The sequence below is a fragment of the Protopterus annectens genome, chromosome 6.part0 (genome assembly GCF_019279795.1).
Source record: "Protopterus annectens isolate FY-2018-M chromosome 6.part0, PAN1.0, whole genome shotgun sequence".
Taxonomy (NCBI): domain Eukaryota; kingdom Metazoa; phylum Chordata; order Ceratodontiformes; family Protopteridae; genus Protopterus; species Protopterus annectens.
The window spans coordinates 315,665,811-315,684,986 of record NC_056737.1 but is presented as its reverse complement, the minus strand read 5'-3'; the positions used below and the strand labels follow the sequence as shown (position 1 = coordinate 315,684,986).

General features: G+C 40.9%; 1 protein-coding gene across 2 annotated transcripts in view; it reads left to right on the top strand.

Annotated features, from left to right (window-relative positions):
• ZFYVE26 (zinc finger FYVE-type containing 26) overlaps window positions 1–19,176 on the top strand; it is a 3,506,023-nt gene that overhangs the window by 2,352,171 nt on the left and 1,134,676 nt on the right. For both annotated transcript variants that reach the window (XM_044074068.1, XM_044074069.1), the window contains one exon: window positions 2,225–2,256. In XM_044074068.1, the coding sequence (XP_043930003.1) occupies window positions 2,225–2,256 (32 nt within the window). The remainder of the gene's footprint in view (window positions 1–2,224; window positions 2,257–19,176) is intronic.

The following is a 19,176-nucleotide window of genomic DNA, read 5'->3' as shown; positions in this document are numbered from 1 at the left end:
ACCAGACGAACAAGAGGCCGAATCTCCTGTTTCACAGCTCCCTTTCTGTTGGACAAACTTTTGTATTTCTTTCGTAGAATGTACTTCACCAAAAATGTTTTTGCTTCTCCAGGGAAAAGTATTTTAAGGCTAATTTTGTATTTCTTCCTTAGCATGTACTTCACAAAAAATTTTTTTGTTCCTCCAGGGAAAAATATTTTAAGGCTAGCTGGTATAGCATTTTGAATCTCATGCCTGGTTTTCTGCATGCCCTATATAATTGAATACATGTATTCCTCTTCTGCCTGGTGTGCAGTGAGTAGTCATTCTCCATAAACACTCTGCTGTCTCTCACTTTTAGTACTTTGCCTTTCTGCCACAGGTTTGGCAGAATCAGCTCTTCCTGCTGGTAAAATTGCATTTTTACTATTAAAGGTCTAATTTGTTTTCTTGCAGTCAGGTTTGTAAAGTCCCCAATGGGACACTGGAATGGTGGCGGGTTGGAGGGGTGCCCAATCTATTACTCTGCCTAGGGCCTAATTTGACCGTAATGCAGCTCTGGAGTGGGATTTTAGTTGAATGCCCTTAAAGTGAATAACAAACACTTAAAGTAACAAAGTATTCTAAGAACTAAGCCAACGCAGGAATGGAGAAAAGAGATTCTACCAATAGGAATAATTGCAAGTAAGGGGTATAGAAAATAGGTGGGGCTGGAATTTACTGTAGAAAATTAATGTATGAAACCATGTATTGGGAGCAAATAACTAGAGAGAAAAGGAATAGAGTGGGATAAACCAAACAGAAGTTTGAACTGCAGGTTAGAGGCTGCCTTCTGTCCAATCAGGAACTGACAGCACAGTATAGGGAAATAAAAAAGGGAAAGATCAGTTCTGGTAGAGTTTCTAATTGAGTGTAGAACAGAAGTTGCAGTTAAAAATGACAATAGGGTATATAAAATACTGCATAACTGTAAAAATTTAGAGGAAGTTAGAAAAGATAGGGAAGAGAGAATGGAAAGGTAGTATACAAAAGCGCAATGAGAGGATATTTGTATGGCTTCCAGATATTGCAACAAAGTCCAGAAGATTGATGATGTTGCCTGGAAGTATTTGCATGTATATTTTATACTCTAAGCAGACTTCAGAGATTTAACAAACGCTGGAGGTATGATGGGAAGGAGAAAGGTAATTGAGAACATTTTTGGGGTAATGTTATGAGTTGGCAGATTTTAAAAGTTTCTTACAGAGTACCTTGTATGAAATATTGGGAATAAATGGTAGTAACTAAGGAAATGTTTTTTTGACCTGGAATATGAGATTCGAATTGACCAGACATGGTTAGAACTTAGTGCCAAAAATGTGATTGCTTTAAAATGGCAAACAAAATCTAAACCTGCTATAACTGAAGTGCTGAATATTGAAAAGCAGATAAAAAAAAAACTGGAGGGGGGATCCTTAGAAAAGAGAGGGAACAAATTGCATAGAAGTAAATGGAATCTGAGAGAACAATACGTGCAGACTTATTCAGAAGGAGGTATAAGAGAAGGCAGGAATTGAGTAATTTACTTAATGGAGCTAATGATAATTGTAAAAGAATATATTTTTTTATTTGTCTTACATTTGTTTACTGGGGTGGTAGACTGCTTACAACTGACCGTTTGCAGGTATTGCATATCTAAAGGTATATGTGTATAATGAATGAAAATGAAAAAATGATTATTGTGGTCTATTTTCTTTACTACTATTGTATGTGTTTCTTTGTAATTGTCTACTCTGTAAGAATTTAATAAAGGCATTAAAAAAAGGAATTTGAAAATCAGCTCAGATGTTTTTTAGTTTCAGAAGATGTTAATTTGCATACTGTCATCCTACTTGGAGCTTTTGGACTGCAGAATGTTTGTTTAGCAACCTTGACTTCACCCATTTGGATACTAACTTAGTTTGTGGATTTTTACAATCAATTTTACACAGCAATTGTTATAAAGAGAAGTTCTTCAGTTAAATACATGGTATTGCTATGGGGGCCATGATTGCCCCCAGTTGTGCTAAGTTATGGCACATCGGATTTGTTTGTTTGCACAAGTGAAATGTTCAAAAACATCTTGTTTTTTTTTTCATTTCATTGAATATATGTTTCTGGTTGACAGTCATTGCCGATTAACCTTTAGATTTCTAAGAACATTTAATATTTGTACAGTTTGGAAGATGGCAGCATATAAATAGGCTCTCATTTTCCCCTCTTACAGGTCCGAGGAGGAACAGTCAGACCAGACAGAAAGTAAGAAATAAGTTTTGATTACATCTGATGCTGCAATGAATACAGTTTCTCTATAGCTTCATTTTTTTTTTAAGTACAGAAATACAGAAAGGCTGTCACCTGTTTCTTAAGTTCATTGGTTGCTTTCTTCGTCATTTCACAAATCAAAAAATTTATGAAGCCCTTTATTTAAATATTTTTGGCTTTTAGTTCCGCACGGCTATCAAGCCCCATAACACCATCTCCTCTTCATGCACATCATCCTCTATCATCAGAGTACACCAAGAGTGGAAGACAATTGACAAGGATTGTTCACTTCTAGTGAACATTAGGGTGTTTTTTTGACCCTGGTTAGCTTAAAAAAGCAGTTCCCATTTTTGTTGTGCTAAGCCCAGGCTGGTTGTGTATTGCTACACCTGTTATGCTTAACTAGAGTGAGATGTGCTCCTTGGCTGGTGTTGCAGTCAAGTCCTGCATTTTGTTTTGAACATGGGGTACTCATCTGTGGCTATTCCCCCAGGAGGCAGTCCTGTAGTGGTACATTCAAAAAGCACCATATCTCAGATGGGTGAGAGAGTGTTGATCACTTATTCCTATCCCACCAAGGTTGACTTCTGTAGCTTTCATGCCACTAGTCTGCACCATGTCATTTGGAGCATAATCAGGGCCAGAGCCCCTGTAACATTACTGAGCCAGCAAAAAGCTGAAAATCTTTGTTTTCCTTAAGTAGTGCTGTTTAATGCCTTACTAGATAAATTTGCAGCATTTTGTGCAATGGTATAATTTCCATTTCCAAATATGTTTGTGTGGTTCTCTGTTAATCCCTAAATAAACTTTCACTTCAAATGTGTTTTTTATGTTGGGATGGCACACACCAGTTTTAACCTTTTTGATTTGGAGACATCTTTATTTAACTGGAGTGCTTGTTTTGCTTGCTTTGCTGTTCTCTGCCTGCATTTGTCTTTGAGTTAAAGTTTTTCATTTAAGGTTTGGTTACTTCTATTTTTTTATCTTTTTCTTATATTACATTTGTTTTAAGTTTTGTGTTCTTTTGGAGTTTTAAGAGGTCTTGACTAGATTCAGTTAGAAAAGAATTCCTTTACAGACAGTGAATAACATTCAGCTAATTAGTGCAAGAAGCTCAGAAATTGTATTCCTAACTTAACTAGCAGTATTTGGCGGCATATTTATTTAGCTCCAAACCAGTTATTTTACATTAGGAAGGTTTGTGGTTCTACACAGTTTACTGGAGCTCTCAGAGTTTGGTGTTCTTTGTCAGAGGTCTGGAGTACATCTGAACAGAAATCCAAGGCATCCACTCAAAATCTTCTAAAAACAAGTATAATTTAAGCCTGTATTGCATTTTGTGAACTGTGTTTTATTGAACTGCTGCTTTATTTTTGCTGTTTTTTTTGCTGCTGTGACTGCTTCATTCTGCACTTTTGTATCATTGCTACTTCTGCCTTAAATAGTATAGGCTAGTTTCAGACTTGCTGAATCTAGACTGTTTGGCATCACTTGAGCACTAAAATCAGCCATCATACATTGAGGGCCTTCCTGCACCTTTGTGCCAGACGTTGTGTAGCTCAGGACACATCTGCATTGATGATTGCTGGAAAAAGGCTCCGTGTGGGGCTTTCCTGTTGGTAGTTTGTGTTAAAACTCTTTAAATTCTTGCTTGTATTTAAGCCTCACATATTTTGTAGCTGCGGATCATGCAGCTGAGGTTGGGGTGCCTTGTATAGATGCAAATGCCTAGATGCACCATTTTCCCTAGAGAACAGTCAGTGGAACCCTCCTAGGCTTCCCCGCTGCACTGTGGGCAACTCAGCTGAGCACTGAACAGCATTGCCACACTGTTTTAATCCCTAATCCTCAATAGAATTTCAGCAACATTGCCACACTGTTTTAATCCCTAATCCTCAATAGAACAAGTACCCTTGGCAACCCTAGAGCAAAAGCTGATCAAACTTGCCCACTCCTTAACAGTATGCATGGATGTTCTTCGTCTTCCATTGCTGCAGTCCTGACTATTGGGTATAGTCCGCGTCCAGTCGGCCCGAATACCAGAGTATAAGGCTGACGTCGGTCAGGGCGCATTAGACTGACGTCAGTACGTCAGGGTACTAATGCGCATGACCGACGCCATATCCTCAGTCTTTTTTGCCGCATGGTCCGATGCAGAAGCAATTTTGCGAGTGCAGGTTGGCGTTCTGAGATTTTCCAAACCGAGTTTCAGACCGAAACAGAGTTGGCTAAGTACCCGTTGGGAACATTTTGGTTTTTCTTGCCTCAGTATTTAACCGGATGTCAGAAAAAGTGAATAACTGTATTTCTTGTGGCAAACAGATACCGCATAGGGATTATCATACATTGTGTATACCTTGTTTAGGGCCTGAGCACGACGTTGTTGGTTGCCGCTCTTGTGCTAGATTTAACAAGCGCACTATTAAGAGGAGGCTAGATTGTGCTAGGTTAGTGTTTGGGAAGCGTTGCAATTATAATATGCCGCCGGATGCTCCGCCGCTTCATCCAAGAAGCGTAAGGATAAAACAGTGAAGCCTAGGGTGAGGAACCGGCAGTCCCGGACGCCGGTTCTTTGGAAGGCTCAGTGGAGCCGGAGGTTTTGCCAGGAGTTTCCATGGAGTCCCAGGCAGAAACTATACTCTTACAGGATGTGCCTTCTCAGGAGGTAGGCCAGGCTGAGGGGGCTTCTCTGGTGACTGTTCTTCCCTCTCTTCCCAAGGTAGTTAGGGCCTCTCCTTCTGTTACCAAAACTTCTATGAGAGGTAGGCCTACTTCAGCTTCAGTGGGGGCTTCTCCTACCATTTCAGGTTCTGTACCTAAGAAACATATGCTTAAGATGGCAGAAGATTTGATTACTATGATTAGGGGTTCTATGCCCCCGCCTGATAAGAGGCCTAGGGTGGAATCTGAGTTTGAGGGTTTTGAACAGTGTTCTGAGGCTTCAGAATCTTCTGTGGAAGATTTGCAGGAGTATCCTACCTATTCTGATTCTGATGTGGATGATTCCACTCCTACAGCGTCTCCACCTGAGGATTTCTCATTTTCAGAGACTTTGCATTCCATGAGGGAGCACTTTAAATGGGAAGGCCAGGATTACTCTGACTCCAGGAAAAGGCTTAGGGAGTTCTTGTTTTACCCCAGCATAGGCCTTTAGCTATTCCTCCTGTGTTGAATGTGGTGGAAGATGTTTTGCAGAGGCTTCCCTGAACCCTGACTCTTTGCCTCCTGCTCCTGTTAAGCCTGATAGGTATTATAGGGTGCCCGAAGCTCATAAATATTTGTTTAAGAGTCCTAGGGCGGACCCAGAAACTATTTCCCAGGGGCCTAAGGGTGTAAAAGCCTCTGTGGTTAAAAATCCTGTCCCCACTGATAAAGAGGCTAGGGCTTTGGATAGGTGGGGAAAGAAAGTGTATACTTCTTCCACTCTAGCCATGAGAGCTTTGAATTGTCAGTTTCACATGTTAAAATATCAGAATTACCTTCTTTCACAATTGAAATCTAAGGTGGATGCTTTGGCGGAAGGTATTGAGTGTAAAGAGTTGCTGGATTTGGTTCATGTGTCCGAACAAGTGGGTAAGCATTCTTTGCAATGTGGTTTTGATGCTGTACAGGCCTCCTCGAGGTGGCTGCTACCAGCTCTGTTCTTCGCAGGCATGCCTGGTTGAAGGATCAGAATTTAGCTGAGCATGTTAAGACAAGGATTTTGGATGCTCCTTTACAGTCTGATGTGTTGTTTGGTTCGCCTGTGGAAGCTGTTTTAAAGAAAATGGAGGACAAAGCTAAGTCTATGCAAACTGTTAAAGATTTTTGCAGGTGCAGCCACCAGTTTAGTAGAAATTGGCCTGCTAAGGGGTGGACATATCCTGCTTATGATTCTCAGTCTAGGGGTAGGTCTAGACGTGGTAGGGGCAGGGCTCAAAGTTCTTTTAGGCCTAGAACAGGGAGTTCACCTGCTCAGACTTCTGGTGAGGGCAGGGGTCAGTCCTTTCGTAAACAGACCCAATGACCTGTTTCTTCAGCTGCCAGCAGATTCACGTCTGGCAGCTCCTTTGGGGGGAAGACTGTCTCTTTTCAAAGAAAATTGGGATTTAATTACTCAAGACAAATGGGTGTTGGATATCATTCACCACGGTTACAGATTTTATTTCCATACAATGCCCCCTTTCAAAGGCATGCCAGACGTTCCTCCTCTGCAAAGAAAAGAGGCTCACAAACAAGTTTTACAGTTACTTCACATAGGGGCCATTCAGCCAGTCCCTGTGTCAGAGAGGGGCCTAGGATTTTATTCTCGCCTGTTCCTTGTACCAAAGAAGGGGAACACGTGGAGACCAATTTTGGATTTATCTCTCCTCAACACGTTTTTGGACATTCCCAAGTTCAAGATGTTGACGTTACAACAGCTTTTACCTCTGCTGGGCAAAGATCACTGGATGGTAACTTTAGATCTCAAGGAAGCTTACCTTCATGTGCCTATACGGCTAAGTTGCAGAAAGTATCTGCGGTTTCGAGCTGGAAATTCTCATTATCAGTTCTCTGCATTGCCCTTTGGCTTATCTACTGCCCAGAGTATTCACAAAGGTTCTGGCTCCAGTGATAGCTTACTTCAGACTTCAAGGAATTCAAATCTATCCTTACTTGGACGACTGCCTGATTCTGGCTCAAGAAAAGGAGGACCTTCTACAGCATCTGGAATATGTTATAGCAGTGCTAAGATGCCTAGGGTATTCTGTGAACGAAATAAAGTCCAGTCTAGTACCCTCTCAAGACATGTGCTTTCTGGGTGTAAGACTGAATACAGCAGCCCAGATGGCCTTTTTAACCCCGGACAAACAAAAGAGTCTGTCACTTTACTTCCATCAACTATCTCATCAGTCCGTGCTGACTGCAAGGACAGTCCTTCAAGCATTAGGGTTCATGGCATCTTGTATTCTGGTGCTTCCCAATGCCAAACTGCATATGAGGAAGCTACAATGGTATCTCAAAATGTATGGACACAGCACTGCCAGGATTTGGACACTGTCATTCAAATAATACCTTGCATTCAAAAGGAATTTTGTGGTGGGCTCAGGAATGTCACCTAAACAAGGGACTCTCTGTGACCCGGCCAGAGGCAAGTCAGATTCTAACGACAGATGCCTCGGACATTGCTTGGGAGCTCATCTAAATGGAAAGTGGATACAAGACAAGTGGCCTGCCAGACTACAGCATCTACATATCAACATGAAGGAGATGTTAGCAGTCCAGTTTGCATTAATGGCTTTCAAGGAGTTACTTCTTCCAGGGCAGGTGTTGATTCTAACAGACAACACAACTGTCATGTGGTACATCAACAAGCAAGGGGAACACATTCTTATCCTCTATGCAGGCAAGCAATGATTTTATGGGAGACTGCTAAGCTTGCAACTAACTCTTCAGGCAAGGTTTCTGCCAGGAGCACAGAACTCCTTAGCAGATGTGTTAAGCAGACAAATCATGGATCCCCACGAGTGGAAACTGGATCTTCATGTATTTCAGAAACTGACAGTGTCATGGGGAACTCCAGACATAGATCTGTTCGCTTCTCCACTAAACCACCAGCTGCCAAAGTATTGCACAAAGGGGTTTCATCACACAGCTTGGAAAGTGGATGCTCTGTCTTTCAGTTGGAAAAACCTTCATGTGTATGCCTTTCCACCTCTACCTCTTCTTCCAAAGGTACTATTAAAGGTCAGACAAGACAGGCCAAGGATGATTTTGATAGCTCCAGATTGGCCTCGGCAACACTGGTACCCACTACTGCGGAGTCTGGTAAAGAAGCCTCCATGGCCTTTACCTCTGATTCCTCATCTGTTGTCTCAGCAGGACGGTCATCTGCTCAATGTCAAGCTTCTCTCTCTTCATCTAACAGCCTGGCATATTCTGTGTTGAAACACAGCAGGTCTCAACTTCCTCAACAAGTTTTAAATGTGATTATGGAAGCTAGAAGACCTAGTACAAGGAGAGTGTACGCAGAAAAATGGAAGAGATTTTTATTTTGGAGTACAGCAAAGAATTTGGAGATTTCAGAGCCTAATTTGAGCGTGGCTCTTCAATATCTTACTGAATTATTGGACAAAGGTTTGTCCTTCTCTTCCATAAAGATTCATGCTGCAGCAATTTCAGCTCACTATGATTGTGACCCACCTTTGTTTTCGCATCCTTTGTTCAAGCAGTTTCTTAGAGGGGCAAAGAATATAAGACCCCGACGTAGAGCTCCTACTCCTGCTTGGGATCTCAATTTTGTGTTGGAAAAACTTACTCTACAACCTTTTGAGCCTGCAGCTACTGCTGAATTGAAATATTTGTCATGGAAGACTGCTTTTCTGTTGGCTATTACTTCTGCAAGAAGGGTGTCTGAGTTGCAGGCCCTTATGGCAGTAGAGCCCTTTTCATTTCCCATAAGGTTAGGGTATCATTACGCACTAATCCTTCTTTTATGCCTAAGGTGGTTTCTAGTGTGGCTTTAAACCAAACTATTCATTTGCCTACGTTTTTTGCAGATCCTCAAAATAAAGGGGAAAAGATTTTGCACACTTTAGATGTACACAGGCAATTGCGTTATTATTTAAGCAGGACTAAGGATTTTAGGCAGTCTCAGCAGTTGTTTGTTTCTTTTGCTTTGAGTTCTCAGGGCAAGCCTGTGTCAAAACAAACTATTTCTAGGTGGATTGGCTCTTGCATTGCATTTTGTTATTCCCATCATGGCAAGGAGATTCCAGCTGGGATTAGGCCTCATTCCACTAGGGCTACTGCCACTTCAACAGCATTTCTAAGGGGTGGCAACTAAGGATATTCTGGAAGCAGCTACTTGGAGTTCAGTGCATACTTTCTCTAGGCATTATCACCTTCCTATCTACTCTAAGTCTAGGGCTGGTTTTGCCACAGCTGTTTTACAAGGCATGTTGTCAGCTCCTACTGCTTTATAATTTGCCAGCCTCCCTTACCTCTGCTTTGGGATTCTACCCAATAGTCAGGACTGCAGCAATGGAAGACGAAGAACATAGTACAGTTTTGTACCTACCATAAATGTAGATGTTCGAGGATTCCATTGCTGCAGTCCAATTTACCCTCCCTCCTTCCCCTCTGTATTTAGGGGTGGTTGTGTAGGTGAGTTTACATGCTTATTTTTTTTTTTTGTATATATATGGTTGTATATATTGTGCATGTTTTTGGTGCAGGTTGTTTTGGGACTTGTCTTTTTAGGGTCTTCTGACATCTGGGGCAAGAAAAGACTGAGGATATGGCGTCGGTCATGCGCATTAGTACCCTGACGTACTGACGTCAGTCTAATGCGCCCTGACCGACGTCAGCCTTATACTCTGGTATTCGGGCCGACTGGACGCGGACTATACCCAATAGTCAGGACTGCAGCAATGGAATCCTCGAACATCTACATTTATGGTAGGTACAAAACTGTACTTTTAACCTGCTACAGTGGAAAATCATTTTCCCAACCATTCTCCAAACAGCTTGATTGACATGGGCATCCTGAAGCAGTAGTAATTGTCTTATGTATACTGGCAATCATTTGCTCCTACAGCAAACAAATACAGTATGTGAGAGATGCAACTATACTATGAAACTGGAATCAATCCTCTCACATAACAAACAAGACATCAAACAGGTTGTCAGCACACACACCTCTCCTCTCACACAAGATAAAGTCACAACACACAAACCCACATATGCGGAGGTACTCACTAGGAGCCTACCAAAAGACCAGAGACCTCCCAAGTGCAAACAACTCACACATACTAGAGCCCAACTAGAGTCTACTACACACAACACACATACCAGTGAGAATAAGCCCCTAAGGTAGATCACCTCAAAACTAAATGTCCTGGTCATAGGAGATTCCATAGTGAGACAAACAGATGCCCCCCTCACCAAGCTGGACAGGAAGGTCACGGTCAGCTGCCTGTCAGATGCCAGTATCAGTCAAATCACCCACACATTCAAGTCAGTGAACAACAGTTACCGTTATGACTCTGCCATAGTATATGTTGGGGTGAAAGACTTGATGTACCTCCTTGGACTATATGAAGAGAGACATGACTGAACTCTCAAATTGTGTCCCAGGCAGGTATGAGCCTTGCCCTAAGCAGAATTCTACCTTCATCCAGGATGATGTTACAGTATAAACAAAACATGATTGACTTCAAAAATTGGCTTAGCTTCTGGTGTTAATCCAGGGGGAGCCAATATCTGTCAGCCTGGGAAGACATGGGCGACAGACCACCCTACTTTGCCAGAGATGGTGTTCACCTGTCTCCTCTTCTAGGCTTTGAAATACTGGCAAAGATGCTTGCCTCCCCATAGTCATTTTTTAGGCAATACCAAAAGAACAAACTTCTGACTTAAAGCTCTACTACAGACAAACTCAGGGTTATGCTGCTTAATGCTAGGATTCTAAATGGGAAACTGCACTCCCTGGAGGCTGTCCTTACCTTGGAAGATGCTGTTGTCTGTGCATTCAACGAGCCTTGGTTCATGGCCACACAGAGCACCTTGGCCGTGTATGACTACAATGCCTTCCACATGTTCAGACCTCAAAAATAAATGTGAAAGTAACAAAGGAGAGGAGGTGTATCCATCCATTAAATCCACATACACCTTGAAACTGGATAAACAGTGCGACTCTCTTATTCTACTCCATGTCTAAGTAACTATAGGTAAAAAAAAAAAAACACCCTACTTACATCATTGATAGCTACAGGTCCCCACCATGAACCATGAGAAGCACACCACCTACCTGGATTTGCTTGAGTCATTCACTACACAGCCAAACACCTTGGTCATGGGATATTTTTAACTATCCTGTCAAGTGAGCTATATACACAAGCACAAGTTCAATCACCCTGAGGTTCCTGGACTTTAATACAAATGCTCTGGAAGAGTTAGTCTGCACCCCCACAACTGCTCAAGAGTTCTGGACTTAGAACTCACCAGTATGGGGGGGGTCACTGCAGTACCCCCTGTGCTCTGCCCTCCCTAATAAGGTCAGATCATAAAACAGTCTCATTTGAAGTAACAATCAGACCTGACACCTCCACAGGAGCTGTAAAAATAAGAAACTTTTCCAAAACAAACTGTAGCCTACTCAGCGATGATTTGAAAAGTTCAAGAAGAGTTCACTTAATAAGACTTTTGTGGACGAAAGCACTAATAAAAGGTCCTGAGTAGGTCTGCTTGGTTACTGAGGTGTTTATTTCTCCATTTTTTTGTTTTCAGTTGGTAAGTTTTAGGAGTGAGCAAGTAAATGAAAAAGAATATTGAATATTATGAGGCTTTTTTCTAGCAAATATGTTTGCTTAGTAGCAGTTCTGCAGCTGATCTTCATGTTTCCATGGAAATAATCTGATAGAGAAACTGGCTGTTTGGTTCTCATGTCTCCATGGAGACAGTCTGATAAAGAGAAACTGGCTGCATTGTGGTGGAGAGTGGCTGAGGAAAAAAAAAGAAAAGAGAAATTGGCTAGGACATAATGTTCTCTGAAAGCATTCAGGGTTTTTTTCCAGCTGGGAGAGCTATAAAGCTAAGACAAAACCAACACTTAGTAGAAGCATAGGCTGCACCATGCATTTTGGCATGTATAACCTTTCATCTAATGTTGTTAATCTTCTTCCCATTCATCACTGATGGGTTCGGTTCTGAGCCCTCAATGCAGAATCGGCCTAATACCAAGCTCTTGTTCACCAAAAACTCTCGAGCTAAACTGCTACCCACAATGCCCTTCTCCCAGTAACCTCAGATCTCATTTGCCGCACAGCCATATAGTAGCTTTTCACTGAGCTCTCCAGCTAAGTGCCATATTATTTTTACAGATTTTGATGTATTTTGAACCTTTTCTGATCTAAACTCTTTTTCTCTATCCCATTTCTTGATCTAGCTCTACCCTTCAGGTATTTCTAATACCATCGTTGGTAACGCTCTCTCCTACCCTTGTGGTATCGTTTGATACTATCATTGGTATCTCTCTTTTTCTACTTCTTTTCTATACTTTCTATCAGTAATTTGTTTGGTGCTTTTTGTGTGTTGGATATGTGTGATAAAAAGGGACTTGGGGTTCAAACATTGCACTTTCTGCAATGGCAAACTCCCCAACAGTGACTTACACAATGATTTTATTTATTTATTTATTTTATTTTACATTTGTTAACCGGGCTAGTCCAACTAGATACATGTCCATTTTCAGTGGAGGCCCGGGGAGAAAAGCTCCAAGTTCAAAGACATTCTATATTGCATATTAAAGTATACAGAACAAAAACATTTAAAACAAAAAATTAGTACATGGCATTAAAAAGAGTTAATCATCTTCAGTATAATAAAATTTTCAAGAAGCACTGGAAGAATATGAATAGAAGTGTTCAGTATGATAAGTAGTACTCAGGAAAGACAGTATTAGGAAATGAGAAAGGTAGGTTAGTTTAGAAAATAGGTCCATGACTAGTTCTGAGAAAGAATTTTATGTTTTGATGGTAACAGATAGTTTAAAAACACCAGTTAGTCAGGGTTGGTACAAGAGCATAACCAGTGGTTAGAGAGGAAATGTTTTAGGTTTGTTTTGAATAGTGGGAGAGAGGTGTTAGGGTTGTAAGGTTTTGTGGTAAGTGATTCCATATTTTCCCAGCTGAATTAGAGAATATGGAGTCTGCTGCTGAATTATTTGATAAGGAAGTGTGCATCAACATTTTTTTAGATGAGCGTAGATTCCTCAAGTTATAATATGGTGTTATGAGGGTAGAGAGAATTGGGGTGTTGTTGGGTTGGTGAAGGACTTTATGGGCGATTATAAGTTGGTTAAATTGTAATAGGTGAGGTAATTCAAGCCAATCTAGTTGTTTTAGATTCTGACAGTGATGGGTCCTGTATGGAGAGTTAGTGGCAAATCTGGCAATATTATTATACGATCTAGCTAGTTAATTAAGATTATTTTTAGACAGATTGGCATATACGGGGGAAGCATATAAAAGGGTAGAGATCAAGTGGGTTCTAGCTATTGTGGTTCTGGCTAGTGGTGTCAGGAAATGTTTGATTCTGTAGAGGGATCCAAGTTTTTTGTTAGTAGATTTTATTGTAGTATTTATGTGAGTGTCGAACTTTAGTTGATTGTCAGTTGTAATACCTAGGAGTTTGGTGGTGGGGTCTGGAGAAATAATGGTACCATTGTTGGATATAAGTGTAAAATGAAGAGGGGGAGACAAGTGAGAGGGTGTAAAGAGCAATAATTTGTTTTTTTTGGGAGTTGAGGAGAAGACAGTGGTTGGAGAACCATTGTTCTATAGTGGTGAAGGATTTTTGTGTGAGAGAATGAAGTTCAGTTTGGGATGAAGCTGAACAAATGATTGTAGAGTCATCAGCATATTGAATGCAGGTAGAGAGGGGAATAGAGAGATGAAGGTCATTTATAAAAATGGAAAACAATAGTGGACCTAAAATGGAGCCCTGTGGGACACCTAGGGAGGTGGGAAGGAGTTCTGAAAGATGGTTTTGCCAGAGAACTACTTGTTTTCGGTTATCCTGGTAGGATGTAAACCAGTTCATAGCAGAATTATCGAGAGATAGTGACTTTAGTAGGTGGAGGAGAATTTGATGGTTGACCATGTCAAAGGCTTTAGATAGGTCTACAAAGAATGCTGAGAAAAGAATATTATTATTATTGCGATTTTTGTTGATGCAGTTGGTAAAGAGATAGCAAGGCTTTGGTGGTACTGTGGAAAGGACGAAAACCATGTTGACAGTTAGCTAAGAGATTGTAGTGGAGTAGGTGGGTAATTAATTGTTTGTGGATATATTTCTCCATTATTTTAGCAAGTGGAGACAGTAGAGCTATGGGACGATAGTTAGAGTATTCAGTGGAGTCACCACCTTTGTGAAGAGGAATAATGTGTGAGATTTTCCAAATTGATGGAATAGTGCCTTCTTTTATGGTTCTATTGATCAATATGGAGATTGCGTAGGCAATGGCTAAGGCTCCTAGTCGGAGGTATTCTCCTGGTAATTTATCGGCTGAGGGGGTAGTAGGTTTTAATTTTTGAAGTAGGGAAGGAGATATAGGAGGTGGGTATCGGTTCAAGGTGGAAGGGGGGAGGAATGGAGTTTGTACTGGGCAAATTGGAGGTATCCGGGTTTTGTTGATTTGCTAGATTTAGTACAGCAGAAGTAAAAAAAAGTATTAAAAGCATTTGCTGTTTGTGTTGGACAGTCAGGGTTGGAGCCTAATGGATTAGGTGTGACTACCTGGGGATAGAAGCCTGTTTATAGTAGACCAGAACTTTTGTGGTTGCTGAAGGGATGATTTTTGAAGTTGGATATAAAAGTTCTTTTTGTCTTGTAGGACAGCTTTTTTAGTTATGTTTCTTTGTTGCCAAAAAGTTTGGTGATCAATTTTGTCTTTTGTGGTACGCCATTTAGCCCAAGATTTGTTCCTACTAAGGATTAGCTTCTTAGTCTGATTTGTGAGCCATGGTGCTGGTTTATTTTTCATTCTTATGGAACGCATTGGGGCATGATGGTCTAGGATTGCTTGGAAAGTAGTATTGAAGTAAGTTAGTGCTTCATTTATTGGGAGGGACTTGAGTGGTTCCCAGTTGCATTGTTTAAGTTCGGTTAGGAACAGTTCTTGGTCAAAGTGTTTTTTGCTACGGGCAGTTCTGACTGGAGTAGAGATATTTACATTTGTTTTATGTCTAATTATATATATTAGAGAGTGATCACTAAGGTCATCTGGGAGGGTTCCTGTTGTATAGTTTTGCTGTGGACAATTTGTTAGTATCCAGTCCAGGATGCTTTCTTTATTATTAAGTTTATTTATTCTAGTTGCAGAGTTTATAGCTTGTGCGAAGCCATACAGGTTGATCAGGGTGGATGGATTGGTATTGTTACATGAATTCCACTCAATATTAAAGTCTCCTAGTAGTATTGTTTCTTGAGGGAAACTTGAGGAAAGCCAGTTTAGTAGGTCTTCTAGTATAGTATGGTTTTTACCTGGTGGAAGATAAGTGCAGATGATGTTAACTGATTTTTGGTGGTTAAGCTGTAATTTAGAAATAATTATTTCTATGTTGTTTTATGAGGGTAGTTTATGGTTTATTTTGCTGATTTGTAGTCCTGCTTTATAGAGAATTGCTACCCCCCCCCACCTTTTTTATTTATACGGTCCTGTCGAATGATATTATAACCTGGGGGGATAATTTCAATATCTTTTATTCCGGGTTTGAGCCATGTTTCAGTTAAGCAGAGGATGTCAAACTGGTGAACATTTAGAAGAGCATGAATTTGAGGTATTTTGTTGCATATACTACGTATGTTTAGATGGGCTATTAAGAGTGATTTAGAGGATTTGGTTGATGGTAAGGGGATAGTATTATATTGGTTACTGTTAGTGGAGGATGGGTGAGTCTTTGGGCCTGGGTTGGGATGAATGTCTCCATCTATTAAGGAGTGGAATAAAGTAAAGCTGTAGTATTGGGGAAGTTTACAATGATAGTCAAATAACTTTCTATTGTTAAGTATTGAGTATTTAATATGAGTTGGTCGATGATATTTAGCTTGGAAGTAGCTGGGCTTGTAGATGGCATTGAGAAAGCTTGTGGATAAAGCAGGAAAAGACGTTGCAGTGTATTTGGAAGGAATGATAAGAGTACAGAAAAGGGCTTGTTCATAGGAGGTTAAGAAGTATGTAGTGGTAAGAGTAGTCAATACTGAGAGTACTAGTAAACATTGATGTTGGTTAGGCATGGTAGAAGAATGAAAAGTGGGTATTAGAGGAGAAGAAGAAGAGTAGGGGTTAACCTTTGGGAGAATAGGCCGGGGGTAGTGGGAGGAGATTTATATCTAAGGGGTGTGGAGATATAGATATAGGGTGTGGCTAGTAGTGAGTGTGTGATTGGTTTTAGGTAAAGGGGGAGTGGTTATGAGGGTATAAGTGTAGAGACCCTGGAGGCAGGTGGGAATTGGAGGAAGGGTAGGGGAGCGGAGTGAGCCCGAAGGGCGAACAGAGCGGGAAGACACAAGAGAGTGGATTACTACGGAAAACGATCAGTGGAATGGAAGAAAGAGCAGGTAGGTCAGAGAGTTAGAGAAAGTGTATATGGTAAAGTCGGCTGATCTGTAGAGATATGGTGTACTAGAGTATGATATAGCAAGGTGAGGGAGGAGAGGGTGAAAAAAGAAGCAGATCCGGGAAAGTGATTCTGTTAAAAGACTAGTAAGTAAGGTAAAGGGGAGTAAAAAAAAGTCTATGAGGAAAAAAATAGAGAGAAGTGGTGAGGCGCCACCTTGTGGCCGGTTATATAATTGCAATGACTGGTACCTGAGCAAGGGGCTAAAAACGGTTGGGAGAGAGGAAAGATGCTATGTACCAACAATGTGAACAGTTGAGCAAGGTGTTAATAGAGATTCAGCAGTAGTAAGAATGAGGGGATTGGGGGTTATTGGCTGCTGGCTATTCTGGAGGGAAGCTTAACTAAGATACGAGAGTCTTTGTAGTCAGGACAAACATACAGAAACAGAACATACTTTAACTCTCTTAATGAGTAGGTTTCTCAGGGAGCTGAAGGGTATGGTCTTAGTTGGTGAAATTCCTTTGCTTCCAGGAGGATAGTAGGCAGGAATATTGGTGCTTGAATATACCAATTGACCACGCTAGTATAGGGTAAGAAGAGAGAGAGATAATAAGGCTAACAGTGCTAGTATTGCAAAGCAAATGCAATTATAATACATGCATGTAAAAATATTTGCTAACAACATTAGCTTAGTATCCATGTTACAAATCATCTAGACAATGAAATAAAAACACATCTAGACCATGTAAAAAATAAGGAAAAAAAGACAGGTAGATCAATGTCTAGACCATGTAAAAAATAAGGAAAAAAAGACAGGTAGATCAATGAGTCTAACAATTGGTCCTATTAAATATTTAAGGCACAGTATAAGGGTAGAGACAATATTTTACCTTGTAATATTATATGGGACTATCGCAAAAAGCCGTTGTTAAACTGTACAATACTAACTTAAAATCATTATTAAATAGGTTCTATATTAGTGATTTATTGGTTAAAAATCAGGTTATAGCCTGAAAAAGGCTAAATCGGTAAACACCGACCTGTGTCCTATGTTAACGAAAGATTGAGACAGGCAGCGTATATTCCATATAGTTAAAATCAGGAGCCTTAACCGCCAACTGCAAAGGGAGGTGAGAAATATATTAGTCTCCGCAGAAAGTTAGACCTGCTAGTTACCCGTTAGGTAAGGATTCAGAGGGTGGTGCAATTATAGATAATATTATCTTGTTTCCAGTGTAGAGAGATAAACCTCAGCCAGTCGCTAAGTCAATAGGGAATAATACGGTAGCATGCCTTCGGCTAAGTATATAAGAGCTGTACACAGTAAGCATACAACTAAAAGCAATGTGAGCCTGATTCAACGTGAGATTAAAAGTATCCTAGTGGCTCTAACTGGGTAAAGGTGAATAGCGACAAGGATACACAGCTAATTACAACTAGCGTTACACAGTATAAAGTTTAGATTTCAGATAGGACTCTGCATATTAAACTGACCGTTTCAATGGATACGCAGCTAAAAACAGCTAGAGCTTCACAGTATACAGTTTAGATTTCAGATGGGACTCTGCATATAAAACAAAGGATACACAGCTAAATACAACTAGCGTTACACAGTATACAGTTAAGATTACAGATGGGACTCTACATGTTAAACAAACAATCCTTCTCAATGGGACTCTATGACGCACACAATTTATAAGCCCACGTGTAGACGCTATGCAGGTCCGACTAATTATCGGCACAAGTTCCTTTTCAACAGAGAGAAAAAAATCATCCACTAGGTACATGGAAAGCCACACTTAGATCATTGAGTTTATAATGCAGATATTCGCAAACAGTAAAGCAGTTGAAAACAAAAAGCTAACTCTCAGTAAAAGACAATCTTTCAAAAGAAAAACAGTTCACACAGTTTTAACTTAGAGAGCTTAACTTTATGTTAGGATATGTCCATATTGCTAGGTAGACATAGCAAACTATATTTATAGTAATCATAAAAATGCTTACTCTCAGCCTAGGTTAAGCCTCCGAGTCCGGACGCACAACAGCCAAATAGTGCACAGGGAAAGAAAGATGGCATCAGTGAATAGTGGGATATATTTATAGGTTAGTAGTAGACATTATCTTCTATGGAACACAAGATTGCTTCCTCTGCACCGAATATTCCGGTTGCTTCTGTTTCGAGCTCAGTCTCCAGTTGCGTCTGTGGACATTGAGATAACTTCAATGTCAGCACCACCTTCGACACCGACATCTACGGCACCAGCCTTAACTACAGTAACAACCACAGCTCCAATCTTATTGCCTTCGATAGTCTTGACACCGACTTCACCTCTCACCGCACCGAAGTCGGTTCCAATGATCCCCTTGGAGCCGATAATAACTTCCACTCCGTGTTTCTTCGGCACCGAGTCCTTTCTCAGCACCGTTAGTTCCTCTATTGCCTGTTTCCAAGTTAGAATCTTTGATGCCAACAATTCAAGCACCACGGACCCAGTACTCCCCTTCATTGGACCCGTTCCTAAGCCAGGCTTATAGCCCTTTTCTGGACCGGCCTGACTCCCCTTCCAGAGTGTCTGTAAGGTTCACCAGGAGTCTGTCTGAATTCGATGTGGTGTACCTGCTGGACTAGCTGTTGATAACCGGAGGGATAAAAACATTCCTAAAACTCATCCCACTTCGGGGTTTGGGTCTAATGCTCTCAGGAATCCCACTTATTCTCCTCCCTCAGATCCATCAGTTCCAAGGCCCATAGCTCTGATGTCCTTGGTGGGAACCCTTTCCTCGGCAGTGACAGTGACAGTCTCTGAGGCTCCAAGGCCTCCCCTTTGGA